The 13,136-nt window shown below is 34.4% G+C and overlaps 1 protein-coding gene across 1 annotated transcript in view; it reads right to left on the bottom strand.

Moving 5' to 3' along the window:
* The window catches only part of LOC129224893 (roundabout homolog 2-like), a 69,771-nt gene extending 58,757 nt beyond the window's left edge, over positions 1 to 11,014 (bottom strand). Inside the window, exons 1-2 of the mRNA XM_054859438.1 lie at positions 10,891 to 11,014; positions 7,224 to 7,523 (exon numbers count right to left, since the gene is read on the bottom strand). Of these exons, the coding sequence (XP_054715413.1) occupies positions 7,224 to 7,523; positions 10,891 to 11,014 (424 nt within the window). The remainder of the gene's footprint in view (positions 1 to 7,223; positions 7,524 to 10,890) is intronic.
* Positions 11,015 to 13,136: the final 2,122 nt, after the last annotated feature.

The raw sequence follows: 13,136 nt of genomic DNA, 5'->3' as shown, positions 1-13,136 counted from the left end.
AAAAGGCTGATTGCTGAGCTTTTTTTTTCTTTTTTGAAACTGTGGTATAAATGGCATACACACGGTTTCATACGTAAAATTTACTCCGAAAAAAGATTTTAAGTTCTGTTTTGGAAACTTGTTCAATTTTCTAACAGTATAAAAACCTTATACTTATTAACTGCAGAAGCTTTCTCAACTTTTATATCCTTTCCTCATCTTTTCCAAATTAATAAGAAAAACAATTTGCATTATCGCAGTCCATCGAAAAAAAAATCGAGCGGCAATAAATTGGTTTGCCGTTGGGAAGAAATACATTGGCAGCAATCTTTTTTTTTTCGTTAAGGCTTGCATTTTGAGCAATCACTTTTTGTTCGCTGAAAATTACAGCCATTAGGAAAAGCTATTGGGAAATTAATTTTTCTTGCGAATCTTATGGAACTGTGTTTGAGAAAAAAAAGTTATGCCATTTTTTTTGCATTTCTTCTCATTCCTCTCAGTATATCTTTTTTCCTATCCTCACACAAAACTGTTTAAAAAGAATCATCTTCGTAATTGTTTTACGAAAAATTTAAAAAGGGAAAGGAAAGGAATAATAAATATGGATAATGGAAATTTTAATACAGAAGTATTAAAAAAATATGTGGAAAGAATTTTAAAAAATCACATCTTTTAAGAACTTTGGTATTTTTTTAAAGAAAAATTTATAAGATTTTTCAAACTACATATATGTAGTTTTTCTAAACGCAAATAGTTAAAAGCTGCTTCTGGTAGAGCTTGAACTTAGAATTGAAACTAAATAAAGTAAAAATTAATTGAATTTTTACCTCATCATTTCGTTTTATTTATTTTGTTTTTCAGTTATACATTTTATTTTTATTTATTTATTTATTGTGTCGTGTTAAAGCTGCGAATGTTTCATTTAAATATTTTCAATACTTCAAGCAGTTCCTTATCTTCTTATTTTTTCAAGTCCCATTTCACACACTTACGTCATCGTCAGTTTCTTTCGCCAGAGCAATTATTCAACCAACAATGAATAAGGTCGTTAACTCAAAATTTTGAAACAAAGCATTTTTCGATTCGAATGCCAAATATTTTGAGACAAGATATTTCACTTTCAAAATCTTTCATATGTTACTATGAATTATTCCGGAAGAAAAAATAACTCCACCAAATAAATATAAGCATGACATATAAGTTAAAATATACATGTAAAAGAATTTGTTTTTTCAAAAGAAAATTTTAATGTTTTTTTTTTGCCAAAAGTGAAAAAAAAAAAAACCATTTTTACCTTCTCACCCCAATAAACCTTGAGAAGCAAATAATAATAATAATCATATATTTAGAATTGTACTAAAGAAAAACATTTCAAATTTTACATTTTTAGTGCAAAATATTTAATTAACAATGTAAGATAAATTTTTTTTAATTTTCCAAACAAGAGTCACAAATGACTTTTTTCTATTTTTTATTCTTCGCAGCGGAGCGCGTTTTGCGTTGCCACAAGGCGCATTGAGTGTAATGCTCCCACATTTGCTTTCAGAAAAACGTTTTTGTCACACAGTGGTGGCAAAAAAAAATTGCATCACCCACGCCGCAAAGGAGAGGAATATCATCCCGACTGCATTCAACACACAGTCAAGCATCCCGTATCCCAGATAATTTGGGGATGTATTTTTGATTAAGGAGTTGGTGGGCTTCACTTTGTGCAAGGAACAGTAAACGCTCAGGTGTATATTGGCATTTTGGAGGAGAAATAGCTTCCTACTATCCGGGATCACTTTCCTCCAGTTCCAAACGTTATTTTCCAGGATAATTCTGCTCCGTGCCATAAGGCAAAACTGCTAAGTAACAATTTAAAAACCTTTATCCTGCCATTTGACTTAAATTGACACGAGGTTAAGTAATTTTTTTTCTCTAAACTCACACGCAAATTCAGAAATGAAAAAATGAGTATGGGGTCAGCAGTTTGACTTGGGCCAGAAACAGCCCCGATTTACGTAAACAATTATTGGATTTCCTGCTGTTAAATGTTTATTTCATAAGTTTTGCAGAATTTCACATACATTCATCGTTAATCTTTTGACCAAAACTTTTCACATAATACCCTTGTTGTGAAAATGCGAGGGTGATGCATTTTTTTACCAGCACTGTATAGGACACGCTGCATCATTGTCATGCAGCTAGTCTTCCCTAGAATACTAGTGGACGAAAATAGGAACATCATGTATACTAATATGGCGGCTTCCTACCCTACATGATGGATACAAAAATGTTAAAACACTCCGATCATATAGTTACGTCAACCCTAACAAATACGTCGAACTAAATAAGCGCATTCTAATATATCAAAAAAAGGTCATTTAAAAATAACATTACAAGAGCTAACATTTTCGAAAATGAGAAAAAGTGCTTATAGACAGTAACGCAGAGGATTAAACGCATCGAACTTGAAAAACTAACTAGTGCTCTTGACTACAACCAACAAAAAAATATCATCAGTTACCACTCACCGAGCGTTAGAGCAGAGAAACTTAAGGGGACGAAAATGAGAACGGGGACGAAATATTGCGTCTTTACCTAACGTAATGTGTCACATATTGGGAGCCAGGTAAACTGGCTTAATAATACCATCAGAATATTGTCGAACAGCGAAATTATTATTTTTTTTCTCTCGGTCTATTTAAATTTGATAACTATTTCTCCAGAAACTACAGTATAAAAAAATGCAAATTGATGTGCATTTTATAGATGATGTTGTCGGATTTATTCACTATGCAGTATTTTACAGCGTGTACTAAAGTATGGTTTCGTGTATAAAGAATAAATATATTTTTTTTATTGTGCACTTTCAAAAAAGAAATTAATATTTTTTGTGTACTTTCAAAAAAAGAAAAAGAAAGGAAAAAAAAAAAAGAAAAATAGTAAGACTTAACAAATATTTTGAGTGCACTTACAGAACCGCTCAAAAAGGCTCGTCTGATTCAAATGTGACTCATGGGTCGCAAGTTTAGTATCGTTGCTGTAGAGCAATTCTAATCTTAAAAGTAATGTTTGCATTTATTAATTTGTATAAGATTCGTCTATTCTCCTCAAGATTTCGATAACTTATTTTTAATTTATTTATTTTAAATACTCAGAAGATTGACTATGACGCCAACTGTAACATTTAACAACTGACAAATGCTCATGCAATGCCTCAATGTTTCCGATTTGTGACGTGTTCAGATCTCTTACAATGAATGATTTGTACAAAAAGACGAACCTTGCACCCAAGTACCCAATTCAGATCAAACGGCTCATTATTTTAATAGCATTTTCTATTGAGAATAATTAACCAATAAAATTTAATAAGAAAGATTATTTCTTCTTAGTCTTTTTTTTTGATAATTACGGTCGTTTTGTCTTTATTCTATGACTGTCTTAATTAATTACCGAAACTTTTTTATTGAAATCAATTAGCAAAATTTATACCTTTTTTATCCAATTATAGGTAATTAAAAATTTTTAGTTTTTTCATTTTAATTAAGGTTTATCATTCAAATTATTATTAAGTTTCTAATTCATTTAAGTAATTTTCTTATATCTGGCAGAAAACGACATTTTCTCTCAAATTTGTTAGTTACTTTTATTGCATCCTTTTCAATTCAAGTCACATTACTACTAATTCATGTGCAATGAACAGAATGGTATTCAAAATAAGTTTATACACGTTATTTAGATAGTATCATAGTAACGTTGTTTTTTAAAGTCCATGCAGGGACAGCAAAAGCAATATAATTTATTGATGATAAGTACATGTATGCTCATTCAAAATGTTGTTCCTATTAGGGTCAGTCAATAAATAACGAAGCAGGGGCTATAAAACAGACTTTATTTGAAACTCTCCAAAAATACTGACTGAAATTGTTTAAACACATATCCTTCTGGGAAATCAGTCGCGTAATTCCTTGCTCATAAAAGTCTCTTGGCTGCTGCTGGAACCAATTACGCACGCACTCCTTTACTTCATCGTCCGAATGAAATCGTTGTCCCCGAAGTGCCTTCTTGAATTCCCCAAAGATCTGGGATCATATGGGGACGGGGGTAGATCAGGACTATAAGGGAGGTGGTTCAAGATTTTCCACTTATATTTCCACAAAAATTTCTTTTTTGCATTGGTTGTGTGTGGTTCCAGTAAACTTTCACGTGCTGTCATCCTGTTGCACGATAACACTAGACCACACACAGCCAATGTAAGAAAGGAACTTTTGCGGAAATTTAAGTGGGAAATCTTGAACCTTGCCCCTTATACTCCAGATCTATCCCCATATCCTCACATCTTTGGGAAGCTCAAGAAGACACTTCGGGGACAACGGTTTCTTTCGGACGATGTATTAAAGAAGTGCGTGCGTAATTGTTTCCAGCAGCAGCCAAAAGACTTTTATCAGCACGGAATTATACGATTGATTTCCCAGAGAGATAAGTGTTTAAACAATTTCGGTCAGTATTTTTGGAGAATGTTGAAATAAAGTCTGTTTTATAGCCTCTGCTTTCTTATTTATTGACTGACCCTCATATGTTGGTTAACGGATTAACATCTTAAACTTTACTCTCAAAGTCTGCTTTACTAACTCTTAATGCAAATTTCTTCCAGGTGTTTGAACTTTCTTCAGAAAAATTACAATTTTAAAAGGATTTTTTTCAATAAAAATTTGAACGAGATAAAATAGCGTAGGATCTTTTATCTCTCTGTCTCTCTCACTTTTCTAATGTAATTATGTATCTTTAAGGTCAAAAAAGGTTCCCTTTTATAAAACCCCTCAAATAGTGGATGGAAAAGGATGATAATGCCCTGTAAATATTTAATTTGATAAGTTTTTGATATTTTCTCTCCATTTTCGTAAAATTCATCTTTCTTATGGGCATTTCAAAGTAAAAGTATTTGCTGTTAATCTTTAGCTTTCTTTGAGCACGGTCACTGTTTTTAACTTATTTGTCCGTATTTGAGAACAGTGTTGGAACTTTGACACCTATCCCATCTGTAAGAACACTTCGTAGCACTTTAGGGGACACTTTTTGCAGCACCTATGGACACTTCTTAAATTACTCCAGCAGATTTTTATATTAATTTTATAGAAATCTCGCGGGACAGTTGTCAACCACCGCCGAGTAATGGACAGACATCGACCAACAATGGCATTTGCGATACCAACCGACAGCGATTTTTCGCAACCAAATTTTTAGGATTATCATAGTGAGATTCTTCTAGCTGGTAGCAAAAGAAATCTCTTGAAATTGTGTCCGTACGAAATAAAGCGATGATTTTACTCCTAAGTGAACCCAACTGTGTCCCTAATATGTTCTCAATTGCACTCTCAGTCTGTTCTCAAATGTGTTTCCTAGTTTAGACTTAGCAAATATTCTGAGCGGGACACATTCAATACAAATTTGGCGCACATTCAAGTACTTTTTCTTTTCAACGGCGCACATTCGGAACACATTTTAGTGCACATTCAGGAAATTAGAATGCGTTTTCTCAATTGTAGCGTTCTAAACGTTTTTTTAATGTGTAGTAAGAATTTGCAACGTATGATTCAGAACGGTACCGTTGTAGGCATGTCGTACTTTCATTACTGTTTTTGTTTTACTTACCACGTTAACTGATCATTAGAAAACAAAGCGTATTCGTATCAAACCATGAATGATATAAATTAAAAAATAACAACGTCAAAAAGCACAAATTGCAGATTAATGCATACACTTATTTCGGCATTACAAGGGAAGCTTTTTTCAATGCAAAAGAAGTGAGCTTATGGATGAAAAGACATCCGACAAAAGACTTTTATTGCTTGCGAAAGATTACCCCTGAATTTTCTGTATGCTTACAGAGAAATTGCTTGAAAAGTTGCACATTAGCAAACATTTAACTTTCATCTGGCTTTCTTGAACGGATACTCATTTTTAATTGTAAGTGTACATATTTCAAGTTAACTATTCAATGGTTTAAATTATCCACATATATATTAAATGATCAAGTGATAATTTATTTCTATACGTTTTAAGTTGAAAATACAAAAATTAATGAATAGATTACAATATACTTGAAATTTCGTTATAAAAATATTTAAAAAAAATCCCCCTATAACAATCCTCTTTACAGCTCTTGCTTTTTGTTATTCGTTTATTCAATATTTATCAAGTTCGTGCTTTTTCACAACCAATATACATCAATTGTTTATTAATGTTTACACACAAACAAGACATATTTATTGCATTAAGAGATGAAACAACCTGAGTGGGATTCGAACACGCAACTCGAGTTCATTTACTGACAAGTCGCAAGGCAAGAGCTTTCCCTGCTCGGCCACAAAAGTCAGTTTTCGTTTCACTAATAAGAGTTAACCTGATCTATGCCGATTCTGATCTTTACCCATACGCTTCGAGTTCTATAGAAACCATGATGCAAAGTTCTTCTAACAATTTCAGTTTTTAAAACAATGATACAACACACTCCAGAATTTGTGTAACGTTACACCCATTAATACTCGCAATCTTACAGGTTTTTCTCAGTGTTGGAAAGACCACAAAGGAAAATTTTACACCTTAAATAACTTTCACATAAGCCGGTACATGGCGCTACAATATTTTACGGGAAAAATTACTGATCGATTCAGTCTACAAACGAGTACAGTACAGGATAAAACATATTGCGTTTTATGGTTCCGTGAAAGCAAATCTATTACAGCCGAGTGTACTCGACTCCAGTTTTGGATATCGATGAACTAAAACGGCGAATCATTTAAGTTGTTGGCGGAATACCTGCTGAAACGCTGCAAAATACTTGGCAAAAAATTGAAAATCTACTTTGAATTTTGCACGCCACAAGCGAAACTGATGTGGAACTTTATAATGATTAAAATTGGATTTGCATAAAATATCCTTATGCCGTGTTTGCAACAAAAAAAAAAAAAAAAAGAGAGAGAGAGAGAAAGAGGGAGAAATGTTAGTACCTCAACTTTTTCTGTTTTAAAATTCAAATATAAAATGCGCTTGAAGCTTTTGGTACCCTATATATGCGTTTAAAACATGACCTCTCCCTGCCCCCCAACAAAAAAATATCAACATATTTTAGCTATATCCATTTCTTTGCGTTAGAAGTGTATCTGTTCATGTAATTTTGAATACATGATTGAACTACTAGTTGATTTCATTGAAGAATTTAAGACAAGCAATTTTAAACATGTATATATTGATCTTACCAGCTACTTCCAAGGTCGCATTCCGGCTTTTCGCTCTCCCAAACTCATTGCTAGCGACGCACCAATAGGTTCCAGTGTCTTGTTCCCTCTTGCTGTGCAGAACATGCAGAAAGAACAAGGATCCGCTGGGCAGGGCCATCCTGTTGGCAGTGTCTTTGACTCGTCCTGATCCCTCTCGGTACCACTCGATGACAGGTTCAGGACGGCCCTCTGCTTTGCAATTAAGAGTGGCCGGCTCATGTCGACGTACCAGCACGTCGGATGGGTGCTCTGTTATTCGTGGTGTACGTCCGGCTGCAGCTGCTGAAGAGACAAAGAATTCATTTATTTTTTATTCGTTTATTATTTCATTTCTATTTCATTTATTTAGTTATTTTTTTTATTTACGCATTATTTGATCAAGAAATATCTTTGATAATTGAATCGAACATATTACATTAGATAAATATTTTATTTTTCACTTTGCCCCATGAAGTGAGAGTTTTCCACCTTTTTTTGGAGGTCCAAATGTACTGCCAAAATATATATATATAAATTTCAATGCAAAATTTATTATGAAAAATATATTTCTTTCTTTTTTGTGCCGTAATTTTCAGAACAAATTTCCAACTTTTTAACTTTGAAAAAAATAAGTTATCTTAACTACTTGTATTTCACTTTGCCCCACATTCCCCCACTCATTAACGTGTACTATTTAGTGAAAATATTTGAAGAAGTTACACCGAAAACCAGCCGTTTTAATGCCACTACCATTTAAGTTCTTCCGTAAAGTAACGCTTTCTCATTTATAAATGGCTAAAATAAAGCAGGTTAAAATAATTCCACAAACTATAAATCCAGAAACGGCTAATAAGAGCTCAAGCGAAAAGCAATTTAAGATTTTTTATGCGCTAAAAAAGTTATAAACTTTTTTTTGAGTCAGATACTTAATAATTCTTTCCTTTTAATCTAGAAGTTGTGTTACTCGACTGATTTTTGATACAAGCTAAGTGCTCTATCTGAATTCCGTTTCTTACTTTTCTTAACACTACTTGGGATTATTCTTACACTTACGACACACATTCCTTTCATGCAGATCAATGGACTAATTTCTTTTTGTAATTTATTAAAGATCAGGAAACAGATGACCTGATCCTTAATCGTAACCATAAAAAATTAGAAGATTGAAAAGGCGCTTTTTTTTCTCCACACAGAACCGACGACGATTCAGCAGCATTGAAAAAAATTACTTAGACCGTACCATTAATTATTTTTCTTTGCTTTATCTTAATGGATTCTTTTTTATTCGTAACCTAGGAAACGGAAAGAAGAAAAAGAGGGAACAGAAGAGGAAAAGAAAGTCGAAGGAGTAATCGAACATTCCCCTTTTCTTTTTCCAGACAATCGTGTTCGACATTGTTCCATAAAAATTCCGGGCGAAAGAGTGTAATCTCATATATTTTTATGCGTACCGATGATTTAGAGTTATATGATGAGGGCGAGAGGTAGGGTGTGTGTGTTCTTAATGGGACTGTGGAATAACGGAATGTCTTGCTCAATACTCAGTAGAAGCTTTAGGGGATTGTTGACTGGCGTTTCTACTAGGAAGGGACTACTATTACGATTATTTTTGGCTTCTGCTGGATATATCAGGAAAATACAAAAATGGACGGAGGATGTTACATATTGCCTGACACAAATATAAAAACTATCCTATATGTCGTAAAAATATATATTATACATAGAATCCTGGTGTACCACAAAGTATACCCCGAGGTTTACGGAAGTAAGTAGAAAAAACAAAAAATAAGTTAACAAAAATGCTTTAAAAAATAAAATGTTAATAAAATCAACAAAGAAGGCAAAAGTCTTGGATCTTTTAACAAGATCCGAGAGAACGTTAGGTCAGCGAACGGAATGGCTAATAGTGGTGCGACATCGATGGCAAAACATCGATGTTTCAGAACATCGATGGTTCCCCAACCCGCAACAGTATTTTAATGCTTGCTCGAAAAAATAAAAAACTTGATCGAAACCGTAAGAAGTGTATACAAGGAGGAGGGGGGGGGGATCATGACCCCCTCCTCCCATCAAAATCTGCGACAATACTTTGTAATCTGTTTCAAGGTTCATTGCATTTGAGTAGTGTAAATGAATGCTTGGAAAAAAAAAAAAAAAAGCCGGACCGAAACCATAATGAGAAACAGTAAATAGTTCTCGATTTTTTTTTTGGGGGGGGGGGGGGGTATTAACTGTCACTTTTCTATTTATAGCATATGTATTTAAAATATGTAGACAGTAAAAATAGCTTTTCTCGAGACAGTTAGTCTGCGGCGCTGAGTTCAGGAGCCAGTATAATGAAAAGTAATAAAGAAGTGTCTGGTTAAATTTGTTGCTTTTATAAGCAACAAATTCAATCAACGATAGTTTTTGTAAAACCATATCCAAAACTTCAGGCATCGCTTCAATCGATAAAACATTTGAGTCCATAAATGTATTTTTTTTTCTGTAGAGTCTCTATAGATTAGAATTTCTTTCTGTTGTACTTTTTAGATAGTTCAGTTTTTAGTCGTGCTGAGTTTATTTTTAAATGTGCTGTAAATAGTTTATTAGTTTAAATCAGTGTTTAGGATTTATTATCGTGCAAGAAATGTAAACTTTGAATGTCGTGTTAGCTCAAAACCTCATTATACATAGGTTCTCGCAGTGGTGCCCACCTAGTCAGTGGCGGATACAAGGAGAGGGTCATAGGGGTCTTAACCCCCCCCCCCCCCTAAAATGTCGACAATATTATCCGTTCGCATTGTATTCAAACACTTTATGGATAAATGTAAATAATTTCAGTTTTTGAATTATTTTTACAAGTAAATACTTGACATATTTCTTCTTTTAATTGTTTATAAAATTTATTGTTGAGGTTTTTGTCCTATTAGGTGCCATATCCCTGACCGATGTGGTATTTTTTAAACACCTAAGCAGTTTCAGAAATTTTTCTTACCAAAAACCATAAGTTTATTCATGAAGGAGGGGTGAGGGTCACACTTTAGCATCCGTCCCTGGGTAGACGATAAGTAACCCCCAATATTTGGTGTTTAAGCGCATTTCTCTTTTCGCCGACTATTCCACCAGGCAGAGAAAAAACTCTTTCCGATGAAACATAAGTCGCCATCGCTATCAAATACTTCGACACAACTTTTAATAGTTCTGAATTTGTACAGTTATAATATTCACCGTAGTAATATATAGGATTCTCCTTTAGTTTAAGAATTGGAGTCTTAGAATCGACTGCAAGAACTGGCAACAGATTACCATTGTCGAGTTCTTCCAATAGCTTTGACCTCTTCCTCACCCGCCAGTTATCTTTTACCATCTTGTAGTGATCTTTCCAAAAATCATCCTTTACGCAGAAAAATTGATATTTTTAAATGTGCGCAAATAAATTAAATTTTTGGAGCAATCCCATGCGTAAATTTAATTACCTAGCGAGAAAATTGGAGCAACTTTTACTATAATTTTTAATTATAATACAAAAACATCGACATCGAAAAAACATCGAAACCAAAACATCGATGTTCCGAAAACATCGAAAATAAAACATCGATGTTTTGACAAAAACATCGAGGTTTCTAAAACATCGACATCGATGTCGCACCCCTAATGGCTATCCAAATTCTTCCTAAAAGCTGACCTGGGTCTTGCATGCAAACTGCAGTGCAGAAGAACATGTTCCACGCTGTGCTCACCAGCGCCACAGCTGCAACGCTCACTAGGTAAAATGCCAAACCTGAAGAGGTAGCTCTTAAAGTTCCCATGGCCACTAAGAACTTGAGTCAATTTGAAATTGGTCGAAAAACAGCTGCACTTTAAGCGATGAAAAACAGTAGGGATGAGCCTCCTGGTTCACCGTGCATTGGAAGAGGTCAAATACTCAATGTTCCATTCCACAGATATCTTTTCACTAGCCATTAGCTTTAAGTGCGATGAAGGAATACTCATTGAAAGGTCAATTCCACGCGTTGTAGCTCTTTTAGCTAGTTGGTCTGCTCTTTCGTTGCCGAGGATGCCACTATGACCTCTAACATAGGCGAAATGAACAACAGCAGCATCCTCAAGCGCACAAAGAACAGACAGTACTTCAACGACAAGCCTTTCAGTGGTACTGGATTGCAGAGCAATAAAAGGGACGATAGAGGGTCAGTACAAATGATGTACTTAACATTATCAGAAGTATGCTGAGAGTTCTTAATGTATTTCACAGCAAGGTTCAAGCACAAGAGTTCGGCCTGGAAAACAGAGCAATCATCAGGTATGAGATGTTCGATGGTTTCTTTCTCCATTCCGTTTTCATAAACAACAATAACCAGGCCAACTTTGCCATTCAACTTATTACCTTCTGTAAAACAAGCTATATTATATTGCTCCAGAATGGTACTATCGTAAGTTACAACAGTTACGGACTTCCTACTGAAAGGATGTGGTAAACTTGAAATTGGTAAATTACCATCCAAAATATTGCAGGGACAAAAATTGTACATTAGAAGCTTGGCCGAAATACAGTTAAGAATGACAAGATCGATTGGTGGAAGTCCAGAAATTAAAAAAAGTGCATCGTAGCTGATGGTCCTGTAACCCCGAATAATCCGAAGCGGAAATCTTCTTTGAACTCTTCTGAGCAGATTACAATTCGTTTTATTTTGCAACGTGTTTCCCCAAGCTCTTAAACCATAGGGAAAAAGCGGAACGATGCCCTGTTTGTAAACCAGCTTAAGAACGCCAGACTTCACACCAAAAATATTCTTGGAAATTTTCATAAAGGGCCTTTTCACACTTGTTGGACACATAGGAAATGTGCTGCTTCCACTGCAGTTTGTTATTCTCGATAATACCCAGATACTTCATCTGCTCCACTTCTTCAATAGGTTCATTCCCAAGTGTCAAGTTGATCCTTTCAACAGTCCTCGATTTCTTATGAATCATCATCACTTTAGACTTGGAAGGGTTGAACTGCAGTTTAAAAATCCTTGACCATTTAAAAAGGTAGTTGAGAATCTCTTGAGTCAAAGCACAAAATCCTCAAAGGTTTTACCCTGAGCAACTAAAAGCAAGTCATCTGCAAAAGCAATTTTGTAACAATTTGAAAACTTTGAAAGATTATAAATCAAATCGTTCATGATAATGTTGCAGACAAATGGTCGAGTAACCGAGCCCTGTGGGCATTCCTTTTCCAATCCATACTTTTTCGTAATGTTATCCAAAGTGAGCTCTGCAGTACGGTATTGAAAGAAACTTTTTAATAGGTAGTAAATGTTTTTTGGAACTTTAAAACTTCTCAACAAGTGCAAAATACATGGCCACCACGCATTGTTAAAAGCGCCCTTTATATCCAGGAAGACAAGAATGATCACAAGATTTCTGCGCTTACCATGCTTGACAACATCACATAAACGAATTAAAGCATCTTCAGCCGACTTTTGAGGAGTAAAACCATATTGATCTTCAACCAGTAAACCAAACTTTCCTTAGTGGTAGTTCAGTCTATTCATACAAAGCTTCTCAAGACATTTTCTCAAGTAAGGAAGCAATCTAATACACCGAATATTATCAATATGGGTCCTCGAAAGCTCAGAACATTTAGAAAGAAGTATAACCTTTGCATTCTTCCAAACTCTAGGGAACACGCCAAGCTTTAAACATGCGTTGAAAAGTGCCAACATACAAGAAGGGCAGCTTAAATGGAAATTCTTAATCATCTTATTAGCAATTCAGTAGCAATTAAGTAGAGATATTTGTAACGCAACTAACAAGCGTATTTCACTGCTTGAATATCGGAAAGATGGCTCAAAAATTTAATCATAAAAATGTTTTCAAAAATACATAACTTCAAAGCTATGTATTAGAAATAGTTTCCAGTTGTAATTAAAAAAAAACTGTTTG

This window comes from Uloborus diversus, chromosome 6 (assembly GCF_026930045.1).
Source record: "Uloborus diversus isolate 005 chromosome 6, Udiv.v.3.1, whole genome shotgun sequence".
Taxonomy (NCBI): Eukaryota; Metazoa; Arthropoda; class Arachnida; order Araneae; family Uloboridae; genus Uloborus; species Uloborus diversus.
This window is presented reverse-complemented; position numbering and strand designations above follow the sequence as displayed.